The following is a 19,340-nucleotide window of genomic DNA, read 5'->3' as shown; positions in this document are numbered from 1 at the left end:
ATAGAGCTCTGTTCAGCCTATAAACATGACATTATCTATTATTATAGAGCTCTGCTCAGCCTATAAATATGACATTATCTATTATTATAGAGCTCTGCTCAGCCTATAAATATGACATTATCTATTATTATAGAGCTCTGCTCAGCCTATAAACATGACATTATCTATTATTATAGAGCTCTGTTCAGCCTGTAAACATGACATTATCTATTATTATAGAGCTCTGTTCAGCCTATAAACATGACATTATCTATTATTATAGAGCTCTGCTCAGCCTATAAATATGACATTATCTATTATTATAGAGCTCTGCTCAGCCTGTAAACATGACATTATCTATTATTATAAATCTCTGTTCAGCCTAAAACATGACATTATCTATTATTATAGATCTCTGCTCAGCCTATAAACATGACATTATCTATTATTATAGAGCTCTGCTCAGCCTGTAAACATGACATTATCTATTATTATAGATCTCTGTTCAGCCTATAAACATGACATTATCTATTATTATAGAGCTCTGCTCAGCCTATAAACATGACATTATCTATTATTATAGAGCTCTGTTCAGCCTATAAACATGACATTATCTATTATTACAGAGCTCTGCTCAGCCTATAAACATGACATTATCTATTATTATAGAGCTCTGCTCAGCCTATAAACATGACATTATCTATTATTATAGAGCTCTGCTCAGCCTGTAAACATGACATTATCTATTATTATAAATCTCTGTTCAGCCTAAAACATGACATTATCTATTATTATAGAGCTCTGCTCAGCCTATAAACATGACATTATCTATTATTATAGAGCTCTGTTCAGCCTATAAACATGACATTATCTATTATTATAGAGCTCTGCTCAGCCTATAAACATGACATTATCTATTATTATAGAGCTCTGTTCAGCCTATAAACATGACATTATATATTATTATAGATCTCTGCTCAGCCTATAAACATGACATTATCTATTATTATAGAGCTCTGCTCAGCCTGTAAACATGACATTATCTATTATTATAAATCTCTGTTCAGCCTAAAACATGACATTATCTATTATTATAGAGCTCTGCTCAGCCTATAAACATGACATTATCTATTATTATAGAGCTCTGTTCAGCCTATAAACATGACATTATCTATTATTATAGAGCTCTGCTCAGCCTGTAACCATGACATTATCTATTATTATACAGCTCTGTTCAGCCTATAAACATGACATTATCTATTATTATAGAGCTCTGCTAAGCTTATAAACATGACATTATCTATTATTATAGAGCTCTGCTCAGCCTATAAACATGACATTATCTATTATTATAAATCTCTGTTCAGCCTAAAACATGACATTATCTATTATTATAGAGCTCTGCTCAGCCTATAACCATGACATTATCTATTATTATAGAGCTCTTATTATGACATCATGACATTCCCTGATAGATTTGATTTGGAGCTCTACATCATTTGTTTTTAAATCTCACCGTCACCAAGTTTATTTTTAATGATGTAATGTTGTGAAGACTGACCTCAGGTTATTGAGGGATTTAGCCTAGATTAAACCTCATAGGAAGACAATTTTATTTAATACAGGCTTCATTCAGGTCTCTCTGTTTAACTAAATAATCTGTTTGTCTTTTGGCAGGAGAGAGACCAGACTCTGACAGCGGGAAGAGTTCCTCAGAGGAAACAGACCCAGAGACGCCTAACCAACACCACTGCTCCCACTGTGGAAAGAGTTTTAGGTGGTCAGGGAGTCTGAAAACGCATGAGAGAATACATACAGGAGAAAAGCCCTACCACTGTTCTCACTGTGGAAAGAGTTTTAGGTGGTTAGTGAGTCTGAAAACGCATGAGAGAATACACACAGGAGAAAAACCTTTCCAATGTTCCCAGTGTGAAAAGAGTTTTAGGTGGTCAGGGAGTCTGAAAACGCATGAGAGAACACACACAGGAGAGAAGCCTTTCCAACATACTAATACACAGGAGGAGACAACATACCACTGCTCTCATTGTGAAAAGACATTTTCCCAGTCAGAGGACCTGAAAACACATGAGAGAATAGAGAGGCTGTGTTCTGACTTATGTTTCTGACTGAGAATTTGTCCACGGCCAGGATTCACAGGACCAGGGTGTCCGCTATGGACACCTGGAAGAAATCAGCAGCGGACATTTCTGAAGGTTTATCCAACAGACCTGTACATCCATGAATGGATCTCTATAATGTGTAACTATTTCTGAAGGTTTATCCAACAGACCTGTACATCCAGGAATGGGTCTCTATAATGTGTAACTATTTCTGATGTATTGTGATGTATTGTTTAATAGATGTACTATGTTAGGTATATTTATCTGTGGTTTTATTTCAACAGATTTGACTGATGCTATTAGATTGTACTATGTTAGGTATATTTATCTGTGGTTTTATTTCAACAGATTTGACTGATGCTATTAGATTGTACTATGTTAGGTATATTTATCTGTGGTTTTATTTCAACAGATTTTACTGATGCTATTAGATTGCTGGGTGGGGGGAGTTTTATATATACAGAGACTTCAGAAAGTATTCACACCCCTTGACTGGTCCCACATGTTGTTGTGTTACATCCTGAATTTAAAATGTATTTTTATTTCACCTTTATTTAACCAGGTAGACTAGTTGAGAAGAAGTTCTCATTTGCAATGACACATACAACAACACAGAGTTACACATGGAATAAACAAACATACAATCAATTATACAGTAGAAAAATCTATATACAGCATGTGCAAATAAGGTAGGATAAGAGAGGTTAGGCAATAAATAGACCATGGTGGCGAAGTAATTACAATATAGCAATTAAACACTGGAATGGTAGGGAATGTGAATGTGAATAGCAGAAGATGAATGTGCAAGTAGAGATACTGGGGTTAAATGGATTCAATACCCCATAATGTCAAAGTGGAATTATGTTTTTGGAAATGTTTACAAATGTAATTTAAAGCCTAAATAAGTTCAGGAGTAAAGATGTTGCTTAACAAGTCACATAATAAGTTGCAGGGACTCACTCTGTGTGCAATAATAGTGTTTAACATGATGTCTGAATGACTACCTCATCTCTGTACCCCACACATACAATTATCTGTAATGTGCCTCAGTCGAGCAGTGAATTTCAAACACAGATTCAACCACAAAGACCAGGGAGGTTTTCCAATGCCTCGCAAAGAAGTGCACCTATTGGTAAATGGGTAAAAAAAAGCAGACATTGAATATCCCTTTGAGCATGGTGAAGTTATTAATTACACTTTAGATGGTGTATCAATATACCCAGTCACTAATTCAGTTGCTGGAGAGGAAGGAAACCGCTCAGGGATTTCACCATGAGGCCAATGGTGACTTTAAAATAGTTAGTGTTTAATGGTTGTGATAGGAGAAAACTGAGAATGGATCAACAACATTGTAGTTACTCCACAATACTAACCTAAATGACAGAGTGAAAAGATGGAAGCCTGTATAGAATACAAATATTCCAAAACATGCATTCTGTTTGCAATGAGGCACTAAAGTAATACTGAAAAACAATGTGGCAAAGCAATTAACTTTATATCCTGAATACAAAAGCGTTATGTTTGGGGCAAATTCAACACATCACTGACTACATATTTTCAAGCATGGTGGTGGCTGCATCATGTAATGGGTATGCTTGTCATTGGCGAAACTAGAGGCGTAACTACAGTCCCTGGTTCTAATCTAATGATCATCAGCTGCATCATTTTATGGTTCTAATCCAGGCAGTATCACTTCCAGGTTAAGCGAGCAGTGTGTCAAGATGTGCAGTGCGGCTTGGCAGGGTCGTGTTTCGGAGGACGCATGGCTCTCGACCTTCGCCTCTCCCCCGAGTCCGTAGAGGAGTTGCAATTGGATTTCATGACATTGGTGAAAAATATATATTTTATACACTGGTACTGAAATTAGATTTTAAATCACCTGGGAGATGTGTCAAACCATGTAAACACCTGCAAGACTTAAGTTAGAAGTGAATCACCTGGCAGATGTGTCAAACCATGTCAACACCTGCAAGACTTAAGTTAGAAGTGAATCACCTGGCAGATGTGTCAAACCATGTAAACACCTGCAAGACTTCGGTTAGAAGTGAATCCCCTGATGTGTCAAACCATGTAAACACCTGCAAGACTTAAGTTAGAAGTGAATCACCTGCCTGGACATCCTAAGAAGCACACAGAGACCTGCATTTTGAAGTCGGTTTAATAATACTTGTGAAAACTGACTTCAGGTGATTGAGGGATCTCGTCTAGATTAAACGTCATAGGAAGTTTTATCATGTCGAGGATTCATTCAGGTCTCTGTTAAATTAAATAATATGTTTGTCTTTGACAGGAGAGACACCAGACTCTCCTTTGGACAGCAGGAAGAGTCCTTCCGGGAAACCAGACCCTGAGACGTCCACCCTGAGTTTTACTCAGTTAGGGAGCCTGAAAACACATAAGAGAATACACAAAGAAGAGAAGCCTTACAACTGCTCCTTGTGTGGAAAGAGTTTTAGGTGGTTAGGGAGCCTGAAGAAGCATGAGAGAATACACACAGGAGAAAAGACATACCACTGCTCCCATTGTGGAAATCACTTTGTCCAGTTAGGAAACCTGAACCAGCATCAGAGGACACACACAGGAAAAAAGATGCACCACTGCTCCCAGTGTGGAAAGAGATTTACCCGGTTAAGGTACCTGAAAGAGCATGAAAGAATACATACAAATACACAGGAGGAGAAGACATACCACTGCTCTCATTGTGGAAATACATTTTCCCAGTCAGAGGACCTGAAAACACATGAGAGAATAGAGAGGCTGTGTTCTGACTTATGTTTCTGACAGAGAATTTGTGTTTTTGTTTGGACTGTCAAAATTGAGTTTACTTAGTGTAATGTTAGTGTACTGTTTTTTTTAAATTGCAATTAATCCATTGTCTGAAAGGGTTAAAAACACACTGAAAACATCCTAAATACATACTATATACCGCTGCAATCTACAACGTCATGTAAAAACAAGATGTCATGGAGGTTAAATAAAGTCTGCTTTATCAATGGAACATATTGTGACCCGTCCACTGTGGGGCGCTGGGTTTGTATGAAGGTCTGGTTATTAAATGGGTTCATAGTTCAATAGTAATATCCTCTAAAACGCTCTGGGGACAGACTTTGCTGCCCTGTTTCCAGTTGTCCACATGGCTGGGAGAACCTATTCAAGTAAGGAAATAGATTTGGAAAATGTAAAAACAACGATGTATTACTTTACATTTTCAAAATCTATGAAAGGATAGCAGCCCCAACTGTCAGTGAGAGAGGAGGCTATTCTGGATAGGGAAGGTACTTTTGTGTAGTTCCTGTCCCTAGAAGTGAGGACAGAGATAATAGTAACATAATATTCAGTGTGGTGTAATTTGACTATAATGAAGTGTGTTTCTTGTGAGGTTCTGTCCTCAGATAAAGAGCTCTATGAAAGCCAGTCTACATATGAAGAGGTCCCAATGAAGAGCAGTGGTTCTCAGTCCTGGGGACTCAAACAGGGACATTGTTGTTTTTGCCTCAGCACTGCACAGCTGATTCAAATGATCAACTCATCATCAAGCTTCAAGAGGTATTTATGTATTCATTTGTGATGCCATCCTTGATATGATCCTGTTATTGTCACATGCTACACATGTACATATGTGTGCCCATGCATCTATCAATCCAATGTTATCATGATTTGTTATCAGGGATATTATACTTTAGTAATCCACAATGACCTGGTGATGTAAAAGTCTAATAATGACATTGTCTTCCGTATTCCTACAGATACCTTGTAACTGGAGATTCCTTCAAAACGATTGCCTACAGTTACCGTGTAGGGCACTGCAAGGTTGGGTGACCAGGGTCATCTGGGACTGCCTCCTGGAGGAATTCAGATGTGTGAAGGCTACCTGTGTCCTGCGTAACTTCATGAGGATGGACACGAGGACCAGGAGGGGATCTGCAGCTCGCCGCCATGTCCCAGAGGAGGAGTCTGCTGCTCTGCAGGATGTTTCAAGGATGGGGTCCAACAACGCAGCAAGAGAGGCAATCTGTGTTCGGGAGATCTTCCCCTCCTACTTCTTCAAAGAGGGTGCTGTTCCCTGGCAACACCATAGACTACACTATGCTCAACCAAAGGCTCTTTTAAGAGGGTGCTGTTCCCTGGCAACACCATAGACTACACTATGCTCAACCAAAGGCTCTTTTAAGAGCCATCCAATATTGACATTTTTTTGAACAATTAGACACCCTATAACCCACACACTCATGTATCAATCTGATTGATGGATTGTGTTGTGCAGTAAGCAGGCTCAGGTGGCTCCTTTAACTGTGGCTCCTTCCACCTTCAAAGAATAGGCAAGAGGGCCAACCATGGAGAATAAGAAACTTCATTATTTCTATAACTACGCTATATTGTTTGTCCTTGTGTGTCCGTTCATGTTTTTCAGCATAAAGTACTCTGCAGCCACTTAGTGTGGTGTGGACACCAGGTGAAGCCACACACAGATTCCTGTTGAACACTGTCACTTTAACTACCTTATTTTCTCAATAACAGTCTCTCTCCTTCACTTCATCCCTCTCTCCCCTTCACCCTAAATCCTCTAGGTTATATCAGCTGTGTCGGTGAACCCCTACAGCATCTGAACTGGCTACATAGAGTGCACAGCATGATCAGAGGTGAGAGGTCACTTGGTCAGGTCAACAGGAAGTATTATTAAAGAGATGCTTTACATTGAAATACAGATAGATGCAGTAGTCCCAGAGTTAATGATCCCAGGTCAGTTTTGCATTTCACCTCCTGATTGATGACTAACAATGTTAGAATAAAAAATAAAAACACAAGGCTTAAACATGCTCTCTCTCTCCATCTGTCTCTCATCTGCAGATATGTTTTGATGTGAGAGGATGCCAACCCCCAGTCCCATCATCGCCACCTCACCTGCTTTAAAGATAACCTTTGGGCCGACTAGAGACACTATTATGTAATTGTGATGAACTGAGAGAATATTTATGTAGCACTGTGATTCATTAATCATGTGCTGCCTTCCCTGCTCCTATTTGCTTACCTCTCTCTCCACCTCTTTCTTCCTCTGTTTTTATAATGCACAACAGATGTGCATTGAAGTACAGATTGAACTTGTATTTATAAAACTAGGATAATGAGCTTTTCAATAAAGCGTTTCACATTCTCTACTGGTTGAAATGAAGTGTAATGGGATGAAATACTCCACCTATCCTGTGTTTATCAGATCAATGCAGATGAAGGGCATTAGATGTTGAGATGAACCGGTGTTGGAGTATTTACATGATGCATAGGAAGCGTAGTGTTCTGTTTTTAACATTATATTTCTGTATATATGAATTAACTAGTTAAATCCTGTTTCTCGTCTATTAGTTACAATGTGTAACCATTGATGTCCCAGGACCAAGATTGGTAAACACTGTTGAAGTGTAGAGTTGTAATACATACATGCAGACACAGCGTCATTCAAAGACTGGAATTTGATACTCCTGGTATTGGATATGACTGAAAAATAATCTCAAAGACATTCATACCTAAACTGCACATTTATTTGCCAAGGTACAGTACATGATCAGTGAATATATTAAATGTACAGGCTACAATGTGGGGATCTCATGCATGGTAATAACTACATGTATATACGACTTGCATCCTTGGTACAACATGATATTATATTCTACTCAATCCACAGGCTTCATTAATGTCATTCAGGCTGTTTTGAAGTTGATACAACTGGCTATGATAGCTGAGGTTCATAGCTAGGTTCTGAACTAATATGTATACCAAACGTTTGGGTCCATACACAGATCGGCTAGATAGCTAGCTACACATCCATGGGCATACAGGGATTTTAATCATCCACTGCACAATAAGCAAGAACATAGCTAGCTACGTTATTTCATCTATCTGCATGGTAAATATCAGCAAGACAAGCTTACAAAATTGTACATTAAATTTGCAGTAAATTCTTCAGCTAGCTAGATTCTATACATCCACTGTTACACAAAACGACAGTCTGGTTTGCTGGTTGTTTCAGGAGTCCCTAAAACAACCAGAATTACAATTTCATATTCATGTCACAACACCCATAAAGCTAGTCAGCTATCTGGCTAATGTTAGCTGGGTCAGCTAGCTGGCTAATGTTAGCTAGTCAGCTAGCTGGCTAATGTCAGCTACCTTGCTAAATGGCGATTTTCATAAATTAACTTTATGATAAAAAAATGCATAATCATTTGTCTCTACATGAACTAACATTCCTGTCAACTGTACATGTTTTTTGCATGATTCGTTATGACGTTATAATCCCTTACAGTTGCTTCCATTCTAGTATTTCTGTCCGCCACCTTTGATTCAGTTCAGTTCTGTGTAGGGGTACCCCTCTCTTCTAGTATTTATGTTCGTCATCTTTGATGCAGTACAGTTCTGTGTAGGGGTACCCCTCTCTCCTAGTATTTCTGTCTCCATCTTTGATTCAGTTCAGTTCTGTGTAGGGTTACCCCTCTCTCCTAGTATTTCTGTCCGCCATCTTTGCTGAAGAAAGTCTAACAGTCGCTAGCGCAGCAGCAGCCTCCCCCGGTCCTAGTGCCGGGCCGATAAGATGTTTAAGATGCGATGGCGAAATAAGAAGAAATAAGAAATCACAGAAAAAATATATTGACTGATATTGATTTATTTAGGGGGGGCTAATTAATATTTTAGGACTAGCTAATTCCCTGAATCCTACCCTTTAATTTTTTGTCTGAAAATTAAATTTACATTTTACTCAACTGCGTTGCCCACTCCAGTCAACAGATGAGGTCTGCGACTTTAAGGCAATGCTGCTACTGTGACGTATAATCTAGTGGACGGAACGCTTCTTTCAACAGCAGCAACAGACAGTCAGCCACCTCGGTAGCTTGCTAGCCAAAATAGACGAACCAATAAAGCTCTTTAGACGCTTTAGTGTATATTTGCCACTGTATTTTAAAACCACTTCTGTCGCTTAGTTAGTTATCCGTTTTAATTTCATATTTACGGTATTGTTTTTATTCATCTAGCGGGCTGGTTAAGTTAGCATTAGCCTAGCTAGCTAACATCTCCAACCATGAGGTCACTAAGCTACTCTCTTGTTAATGAAGAGGAGGACTGCTGGACGCAGAAAGAAGCTCTCGTCAAAGAGGAGAAGGAAGAGAAGGATATCACAGTAAAACAAGAAGTAGACGGTGAGGCCGTTACCGTGAAAGAAGAAGAGAAAGACGTTTCAGTGAAAGAAGAGGAAGACGCGTTCAGAGTGAAAGAGGTGGAGGATGTTACAGTAAAAGAAGAGGAGGAGGAGAAAGAGGAGGCTGCAGTTTTTGGAGTGAAAGAGGAGGATGGGGAGATGACTATCACATTGGAAGAAGAGGAGGAGGAAACTAAATATCTGGGCTCGGGTTCCCAAACGCATCTTAAGGCATCCAATGGTTCTAAGGATGAACGGGCCCTGATTAACACAAGTAAGTACTACCTTAAAAACAGAGGCACAAACTCTGCAGTTGTTGAACTGTTTTATTTTTTTATTTAACCAGGTGGCTATGATGTCATAATGATAGTTTAACATGGTGACCATGATGTCATAATGATAGTTTAACCAGGTGGCCATGGTGTCAAAAGTTAAGACTTTTTGTATTTAACCAGGTAGGCCAGTTGAGAACAAGTTCTCATTTACAACTGCGACCTGGCCAAGATTTTATTTTTATTTATTTCACCTTTATTTAACCAGGTAGGCAAATTGAGAACACGTTCTCATTTACAATTGCGACCTTGCCAAGATAAAGCAAAGCAGTTCGACACATACAACAACATATGGTTACACATGGAGTAAAACAAACATACAGTCAATAATACAGTGAAAAATAAGTCTATATACAATGTGAGCAAGTGAGGTAAGGGAGGTGAAAGGCAAACAAAATATATATATAAATAAGTAAAAATATAAAAAGGCCATGGTGGCGAAGTAAATACAATATAGCAAGTTAATAAAAAATAAATAAAATAAAAACACTGGAATGGTTGGTTTGCAGTGGAAGAAAGTGCAAAGTAGAGATAGAAATAATGGGGTGCAAAGGAGCAAAGAGCAAAATAAATAAATGAATACAGTAGGTAAAGAGGTAGTTGTTTGGGCTAAATTATAGATGGGCTATGTACAGGTGCAGTAATCTATGAGCTGCTCTGACAGCTGGTGCTTAAAGCTAGTGAGGGAGATAAGTGTTTCCAGTTTCAGAGATTTTTGTAGTTCGTTCCAGTCATTGGCAGCAGAGAACTGGAAGGAGAGGCGGCCAAAGGAAGAATTGGTTTTGGGGGTGACCAGAGAGATATACCTGCTGGAGCGCGTGCTACAGGTAGGTGCTGCTATGGTGACCAGCGAGCTGAGATAAGGGGGGACTTTACCTAGCAGGGTCTTGTAGATGACCTGGAGCCAGTGGGTTTGGCGACGAGTATGAAGCGAGGGCCAGCCAACGAGAGTGTACAGGTCGCAGTGGTGGGTAGTGTATGGGGATAAAGATAAAGATAAAGCAAAGCAGTGTGACACAGACAACAACGTAGAGTTACACATGGAATAACATGGAATAAACAATAAACAAGCCAATAACACAATAAACAAGTCAATGACACAGTAGAAAAAAAGAAAGTCTATATATAGTGTGTGCAAAAGGCATGAGGAGGTAGGCAATGAATAGTCCATAGTAGCGAAGAATTACAATTTAGCAGATTAACACTGGAGTGATAAATCAGCAGATGATGATGTGCAAGTAGAGATACTGGTGTGCAAAAGAGCAGAAAAGTACATGTACAGCTGCAGCGATCGATTAGCTGCTCAGATAGCTGATGTTTAAAGTTGGTGAGGGAAATATAAGTCTCCAGCTTCAGCGATTTTTGAAATTCGTTCCAGTCACTGGAAGGATGTGTGGTGTTAAAGGGGAAATCTGCAATTACCACATCCATATTTTGATTTTTAAATTATTTATTTATAGCCATTGATTCTTGAAGAATATAACACATGCCTCATGAGCTTAGTTCAACTGTTGTACCCCATCAGAACCCCAAATAAGCTTTTTTACTTCAATGTATAGAAACAATGTAAATCAACACTGTAAAGCCTCAAAACATAGTTAAAACTATAATGTTGATATCATGGATGGTCAGTCCTTGCATCCATAGGTCTGTCTATGAATTTGAAAGTAGTTACATTTCTCCAGCCCCATCCATCATCTTATTAGCAAAATAGTGGTGGAATTACAGCTTTTTATTGGTTGATTGATTGTTGTGTGGCTTTTTTAAAGGGACAACTTAGTATTTAAACAGCAACAAAATGGCTGCCCAGAGACTTGGTTTGGTAAACAGCTGAGGGATGGGTGCTGGAGAAATGTAACCACTCTCAAATTCATAGAGAAAGCTATTGTATCAACCGTAATCCAACACCTAGCGACCTCGTCAAAAAGTTCAGACATCTTGGCGTAACAGTTTTAAGGTGTTGGCTTGACCGTCGCTGGACCCATGTTTGAGTTCAGCTCAGGGCTACCCCCTGAATTCACTACACTATGAATACAAGGACTGGCCATCCATGATGTCATAATGATAGTTTAACCAGGTTTCGAGGATATATAGTATATTCTAGAATTCATCCATGATGTCATAATGATAGTTTAACCAGGTTTCTAGGATATATAGTATATTCTAGAATTCATCCATGATGTCATAATGATAGTTTAACCAGGTTTCTAGGATATATAGTATATTCTAGAATTCATCCATGATGTCATAATGATAGTTTAACAGGTTTCTGGGATATATAGTATATTCTAGAATTGCCAGTGTAGATTTCCTGTAGGGTCAAATTGTTAGAGCTGTTGATAAATCATTGTATAATATTCAGCATTTATTTTCATGCCATTACATCAATACAGCCCAACCAGAAGAAGAAACTCTTTCCGATCCACCTCCTCCTGCTGTCCTTCATAAATTCTGACTTTGCTGGTAATCGGCTACACAAGCAGTCAGCAACCTACATTTGTAGTGCAAATGTATCTTACCATTTCTACTGATCTGCGTGCCAGTTATGATTTTCATATTCACATTTTACTGGAACAGTTTAATTTCATTTATAATAGTATCTCAATCATTGTCTGTGATTAATCTACATTCTATCTAAATGAAAATTATACAAATCTAAATAACTTTTATTGCCATTATGACATCATGGATGAATTCTAGATGCCAACTATGTAAAAAATAGCCTACATAAAGCCAACAAATAAAAACATTGCTAATAACTGTCCTATAAATCACATGGCCTGTCTATAACGAACTTGAAACATTGTATAAAATATTCTGGGCCCTCAGTTTCCCCTGCCAGTGAGTTCTCGACCGACACAGCTGTAGGCTATTTGTGAAAGGAATAAGAAGTAATCAGGTATTTTATAACATTTCCACTGGATCAGCGCATTACGTTTTTCCCTTTAATGCTGAGTGGTTATCGAAAGGGCGAGAGCTGGAAATATTTTTCAAATACTTTGAGGAACTATTCTCATTTTCAATTGATTTTGATTAGACTTTGATTACTTGCTGTTTGAGGTGGAAAAAAAACATTACCTTGAGAAGCTCCACAACTCACAATCAGACATCCCCAAATAGGCATATTTATAGGCCTACATTTGTGCTCAGGACAGGTAGACTAGTCCTACTTCTATATGTGTAACCAGGTAGACTAGTCCTACTTCTATATGTGTAACCAGGTAGACTAGTCCTACTTCTATATGTGTAACCAGTTAGACTAGTCCTACTTCTATATGTGTAACCAGGTAGACTAGTCCTACATCTATATGTGTAACCAGTTAGACTAGTCCTACCTCTATATTTGTAACCAGGTAGACTAGTCCTACTACTATATGTGTAACCAGGTAGACTAGTCCTACTACTATATGTGTAATCAGGTGTGCGTCAACATTGACAAACAAAAGACAATGAATAAATTGACAACTTGCTGCGGGGTCAGGTCAAATCAAATGTTATTGGTCACATGGTTAGCGGATGTTAATGGTCACATACACATGGTTAGCAGATGTTAATGGTCACACACATGGTTAGCAGATGTTATTGGTCACATACACATGGTTAGCAGATGTTAATGGTCACATACACATGGTTAGCGGATGTTAATGGTCACATACACGTGGTTAGCGGATGTTAATGGTCACATTCACGTGGTTAGCGGATGTTAATGGTCACATACACGTGGTTAGCGGATGTTAATGGTCACATACACGTGGTTAGCGGATGTTATTTGTCACACGCGTGGTTAGCGGATGTTAACCTGTTTGGGCTGCAAGGGCAGTATTGAGTAGCCAGATAAAATGTGCCCATTTCAAACGGCCTCGTACTCAATTCTTGCTCGTACAATATGCATATTATTATTACTATTGGATAGAAAACACTCTCTAGTTTCTAAAACCGTTTGAATTATATCTTTGAGTCAAACAGAATTAATTTGGCACAAACTTCCTGACCAGGAAGTGGAAAGTCTGAAATTGAGGCTCTGTTTTTCTTCCTGCCTATACATGGGCATGAAACGTAAGAGTCTACGTGCACTTCATAGACCTTCCCCTGGATGTCAAGAGGCTGTGAGAGAAGAAATTTCGTGTATATCTTGGTCTGAGATGGAATACAGGCTCTTTGTATGTCGTGTCGCTCATTCATATATCTGTCGAACATGTTGTACTAGTCGCCGGCGTCCAACGTTTGGGTACTCTAGCTATACCGAAGCTGCATATCGTAATTAAGTTATTTTTTAGAATTCTAACACTGCGATTTCATTAAGAACTAATGGATCTATCATTTCCTATACAACATGTATTTTTTAGTTATGTTTATGAATAGCTATTTGGTCAGAATATGTGTCAGAAAAAGTGTCAGGAAAAATCCGGACGTAGTGGGAAAAAGTAGCTAAGTTAGCACACGGTGTAACCATTGATTTCAGCTCTAAATATGCACATTTTCAAACAAAACATAAGTGTATGTATAACCTGATTTTATAGGACTGTCATCTGAGGAAGAAAATCAAGGTTAGTCAAAAATTATATATCTTTTGCTTGTTTGTTACGATCGCTTACTTTTGCTACTGGGAATTTGCTTGTGTTTTTGGCTATTGTGGTAAGCAAATATAACGCTATATTGTGTTTTCGCTGTAAAACACTTGATAAATCGGAAATATTGTCTGGAATCACAAGATGCCTGTCTTTCAATTGCTGTACACTATGTATTTTTCAGATATGTTTTATGATGAGTAATTAGGTATTTGACGTTGGTGTCTGTAATTATTCTGTCTGCTTTCGGTGCAACTTCTGATTGTAGCTGCAATGTAAACTATGGTTTATACCTGAAATATGCACATTTTTCCAACAAAACATAGATTTATTGAATAACATGTTATAAGACTGTCATCTGATGAAGTTGTTTGTTGGTTTCTTTGGTTGTTTCTTGGTTAGTTTGGTTGGTTCTTGGTTAGTTAGATTGGCTTTGTGCATGCTACCTGTGCTGTGAAAAATGTCTGTCCTCTTTTGTATTTGGTGGTGAGCTAACATAAATATACGAGGTGTTTTCGCTGTAAAACATTTTAAAAATCGGACATGTTGGCTGGGTTCACAAGATGTGTACCTTTCATATGCTGTATTGGACTTGTTAATGTGTGAAAGTTAAATATTTAAAAAATATATATTTTGAATTTCGCGCCCTGCACTTGAGCTGGCTGTTGTCATATTGTGGGCGGCCTCGGGCTTGCAGCCAGAAGAAGTTAATGTGAGTTTCCTTCAGTAGCACTCCTGATCTTGTGCTGTAATATTCAGAATACATTGTGGAAAACTAAAATCTTTGCTCACTATTTTTGTTCCAGGCAGATATACTACATCCATAACTAGTGGTTTCCTCATTAGCAGATATACTACATCCATAACTAGTGGTTTCCACATTAGCAGATATACTACATCCATAACTAGTGGTTCCTCATTAGCAGGGAGGTGTTTCTGCAATCAAATTGTGTGTGCATCGCCCTCGTGCTGCAATTTTAGCACAGAAAGGGGCCTTTTTTGGAGATCAAAGGTCGTCTGCCACCCGGCTTAGGTTTGACTGTCTTTAGACAATTGTAAAGTCATTTAACAGACCTTTAGGCATCACCTTTTACCTCAAATAAACAGTGGATTTCTGCTGTTGTGGGCCTTTAACCGTCTGACTTTGTTGTTCACACAGGAGAGATACGGGACTATCGTGGAATCTCTGGGGAGCCTCAACAACCTCATGATGCTGAAGAGGCAGAGAAGAGTCTCTACAAGTCAAAACTCCTAAAGAAACACCAGCAGAGATCCACAGGGAAGAAATCTCACCGCTACTCTGACTGTGGGAAGAGATTCACCTCATCAGGCATTAAAATTCATCAGAGAATCCAAACAAGAGAGAAACCTTATGGCTGTGCTCAATGTGGGAAGAGTTTTGTTAAATCTAACCATCTGACTTTACACCAGAGAATACACCCAAGAGAGAAACCATATAGCTGTGATCAATGTGGGAAGAGTTTTGTTAAATCTAGCAGTCTGACTTTACACCAGAGAACACACACAGGAGAGAAACCATATAGCTGTGATCAATGTGGGAAGAGTTTTTCTTCTTCTGACTATCTAACTATACACCAGAGAACACACACAGGAGAGAATCTGCGCTGTGATCAATGTGGGAAGAGTTTTTCTACTTCTGGCAATCTGACTATACACCAGAGAACACACACAGGAGAGAAAACTTATAGCTGTGGTCAATTTGGGAAGAGATTTTCTTCGTCTGGCTATCTAACTATACACCATAGAACACACACAGGAGAGAGAACTTATAGCTGTGGTCAATTTGGGAAGAGATTTTCTTCTTCTGGCTATCTAACTATACATCATAGAACACACACAGGAGAGAAACCTCTTAGCTGTGATCAGAGATAATCTGATAAAAGATCTCTGATCAAATATCAGAAAATGTATATATGAAGGAGTTGTTTCATGATATCAATGAAATGTCACAATGTAGAATGTTTTAACATTGTAGTAGGAGCATTTTAATGTCTCAATGTAGAATGTTTTAATATATAGTATATTAATATACTCTGCAGTCAGTCAGTCAGAATGTCACAATGTAGAACCCTAAACGTTTGCCCCCTTATCAATTGATTTCAACATGATATGGATATTAGGCTCATTGGGGGAAATCCAGGCTCTGAATTGAAAGAGTATTATTTATGTGATTTAACACAAAGTGACTAACAAAAAAAGAGTTGTCCTCTAACCAGTGATGTACACATTATTCCCAGAATCAACTGATTTCAACATAATATCGATGAGTGATGACAAATAAGTGTTGTGTTCCTTTGTTTAGCAACCCTTAGATTTAAATGCATCATTTCAATATGTAGCTGACTGTCTTCTGCAGGTTGTCCTCTAACCAGTGAGCTAAAAGATATCTCCCATTTCCATGTTTTTCTTTTGTTGTTAGTTTCAACAGCACGGACAACCTGATTTCCCCCCTAATTGATATCAGTGATTTATTGCTACTTGTCAAAACAACAGTGTTTTTGGTGCTTGTGCAGTTTATAAGGAGCTTGTTTTAAAAAAGACAATTATTGTGGCAGATGTTTGTGTATATACCACATGTTAGGTTTTCAATTTATCCCAAACTGTTTCTGCATATTGATTATTGATTTGGACACGTTAAAACTGTGTTTTGATATTGGGGCTATCCCACCTAGCAAAATGTAATTGAAAAGACGTTGAAAATAATACTATGCAATCAAATATTTCATGTTTACATTTCATGTAACATTTAGTAATGAAAATTATTCATGCAACCAACTGACAGTTTTTTGGGTTCAATTATATTGACATTGTTGCCCTGTTTTTAGAATATCAGGGTTCATTCTCTCATGTGCCAAACCAAATGTACCAGAGCATGACATTGGGGACTGGGCCCCGATCCAACAACATGCCTATCTAGTGAACCCTGAAAAGAGCGAGAAGCTCTGCAGTGAGGTGGAAAGTTACTACGGATATTGCAGGAGTTTCCTCTTGAAATCAGACACGTCCGTGGTAAGGACAACCTGGTTGCTGATTGTCTCAAGGGGGGGCAGTCAAAATGTTTTGTGTTGTGCGTTTAGCCAGTGCATTGCCATGGATCACAGTTTATTTTTACTGCACGTTTTTCCGTATTGGAGATTAGTTTTGTTTGGGCTCGTTCCAAGGGGACGAGAGTTCTAGAAGATGGTGAGTTTCAGGAAGACAAGAGTTCTAGAAGCTAGTGTTATGCTGATGAATGAGGACCCAACAGCGACGTAATAGTAACAGAGTCTTTATTCCAGTATCAAACAAACAATGATTCTCCTGGATATATCAAAGGTAAATCCAAAACAGGAAACTGAAATCCTCTCGTCAGTAGAGAGGAACGACAGGAGACGCGACCACAGACTGCAGGTCGCTTCAGGAAGGCACAGGCCGTAGCTGACATAGACACCTGCTCACACGCAGCATCTGAAGAAGGCAAAAACACGACAGGGCGGAACAAGGACACAGGAACAGCAAACATCAAACAAGAATCCGACCAGGCAGAAGCGGAAAACAGAGGGAGAAATAGGGACTCTAATCAGAGGGCAAAATAGGGGACAGGTGTGAAAGAGTAAATGAGGTCGTTAGGAGAATGAGAAACAGCTGGGAGCAGGAACGGAACGATAGAGAGAGAGAGCGGGAGAGGGAGAGAGGGAGGAGGAGAGAGAGAGAGAGAAAGAGGGAAAGAACCTAATAAGACCAGCAGAGGGAAGCACAGGGACAAGACATGAAGATCAAAGACAAAACATGACAGTACCCCCCCACTCACCGAGCGCCTCCTGGCGCACTCGAGGAGGAACCCTGGCGGCAACGAAGGAAATCATCAATCAACGAACGGTCCAGCACGTCCCGAGATGGAACCCAACTCCTCTCCTCAGGACCGTAACCCTCCCAATCCACTAAGTACTGGTGACCACGTCCCCGAGAACGCATGTCCATGATCTTTCGTACCTTGTAAATAGGAGCGCCCTCGACAAGGACGGGGGGGGGGGGAGGGAAGACGAACGGGGGCGCGAAGAAAAGGCTTGACACAAGAGACATGGAAGACAGGGTGGACGCGACGAAGATGTCGCGGAAGAAGCAGTCGCACAGCGACAGGATTGACGACCTGAGAGACACGGAACGGACCAATGAACCGCGGAGTCAACTTGCGAGAAGCTGTCGTAAGGGGAAGGTTACGAGTGGAAAGCCACACTCTCTGACCGCGACAATACCTAGGACTCCTAATCCTACGTTTATTGGCGGCTCTCACAGTCTGCGCCCTGTAACGGCAAAGTGCAGACCTGACCCTCCTCCAGGTGCGCTCACAACGTTGGACAAAAGCCTGAGCGGAGGGAACGCTGGACTCGGCGAGCTGGGACGAGAACAGAGGAGGCTGGTACCCAAGACTACTCTGAAACGGAGATAGCCCGGTAGCAGACGAAGGAAGCGAGTTGTGAGCGTACTCAGCCCAGGGGAGCTGTTCTGCCCAAGACGCAGGGTTTCGAAACGAAAGGCTGCGTAATATGCGACCAATCGACTGATTGGCCCTTTCTGCTTGACCGTTAGACTGGGGATGAAACCCGGAAGAGAGACTGACGGAAGCACCAATCAAACGACAGAACTCCCTCCAAAACTGTGACGTGAATTGCGGACCTCTGTCTGAAACGGCGTCTAACGGGAGGCCATGAATTCTGAACACATTCTCAATGATGATTTGTGCCGTCTCCTTAGCGGAAGGAAGCTTAGCGAGGGGAATGAAATGTGCCGCCTTAGAGAACCTATCGATAACCGTAAGAATCACAGTCTTCCCCGCAGACGAAGGCAGACCGGTAATAAAGTCTAAGGCGATGTGAGACCATGGTCGAGAAGGAATGGGAAGCGGTCTGAGACGACCGGCAGGAGGAGAGTTACCTGACTTAGTCTGCGCGCAGTCCGAACAAGCAGCCACGAAACGGCGCGTGTCCCGCTCCTGAGTAGGCCACCAAAACCGCTGGCGAATAGAAGCAAGCGTACCCCGAACGCCGGGATGGCCAGCTAACTTGGCAGAGTGAGCCCACTGAAGAACAGCCAGACGAGTAGAGACAGGAACGAACAGAAGGTTACTAGGACAAGCGCGCGGCGACGCAGTGTG

General features: G+C 40.0%; 4 protein-coding genes across 5 annotated transcripts in view; 1 reads left to right on the top strand and 3 right to left on the bottom strand.

Moving 5' to 3' along the window:
• LOC139549224 (zinc finger protein 664-like) overlaps positions 1-17,420 on the top strand; it is a 235,053-nt gene extending 217,633 nt beyond the window's left edge. The window contains exons 1-2 of one of the 2 annotated variants that reach the window (XM_071359463.1): positions 8,920-9,559; positions 15,345-17,420. In XM_071359463.1, coding sequence (XP_071215564.1) covers positions 9,169-9,559; positions 15,345-16,078 — 1,125 coding nt within the window. In that variant the 5' untranslated portion in view covers positions 8,920-9,168 and the 3' untranslated portion in view covers positions 16,079-17,420. Of the gene's footprint in view, positions 1-8,919; positions 9,560-15,344 lie in introns of those variants that run through there. The other variant, XM_071359453.1, reaches the window with a different exon arrangement.
• LOC139549743 (gastrula zinc finger protein XlCGF17.1-like) overlaps positions 1-19,340 on the bottom strand; it is a 627,316-nt gene that overhangs the window by 142,758 nt on the left and 465,218 nt on the right. The gene's annotated exons all lie outside the window — the stretch shown is intronic.
• Positions 1-19,340, bottom strand: part of LOC139548119 (zinc finger protein ZFP2-like) — a 408,144-nt gene that overhangs the window by 54,450 nt on the left and 334,354 nt on the right. The window lies entirely within an intron of this gene.
• Positions 1-19,340, bottom strand: part of LOC139548854 (zinc finger protein 180-like) — a 300,106-nt gene that overhangs the window by 43,518 nt on the left and 237,248 nt on the right. The window lies entirely within an intron of this gene.

The sequence above is a fragment of the Salvelinus alpinus genome, chromosome 2 (genome assembly GCF_045679555.1).
Source record: "Salvelinus alpinus chromosome 2, SLU_Salpinus.1, whole genome shotgun sequence".
Classification (NCBI taxonomy): domain Eukaryota; kingdom Metazoa; phylum Chordata; class Actinopteri; order Salmoniformes; family Salmonidae; genus Salvelinus; species Salvelinus alpinus.
The sequence above is the reverse complement of the archived record's forward strand: the minus strand, read 5'-3'. Positions and strand labels throughout refer to the sequence as shown.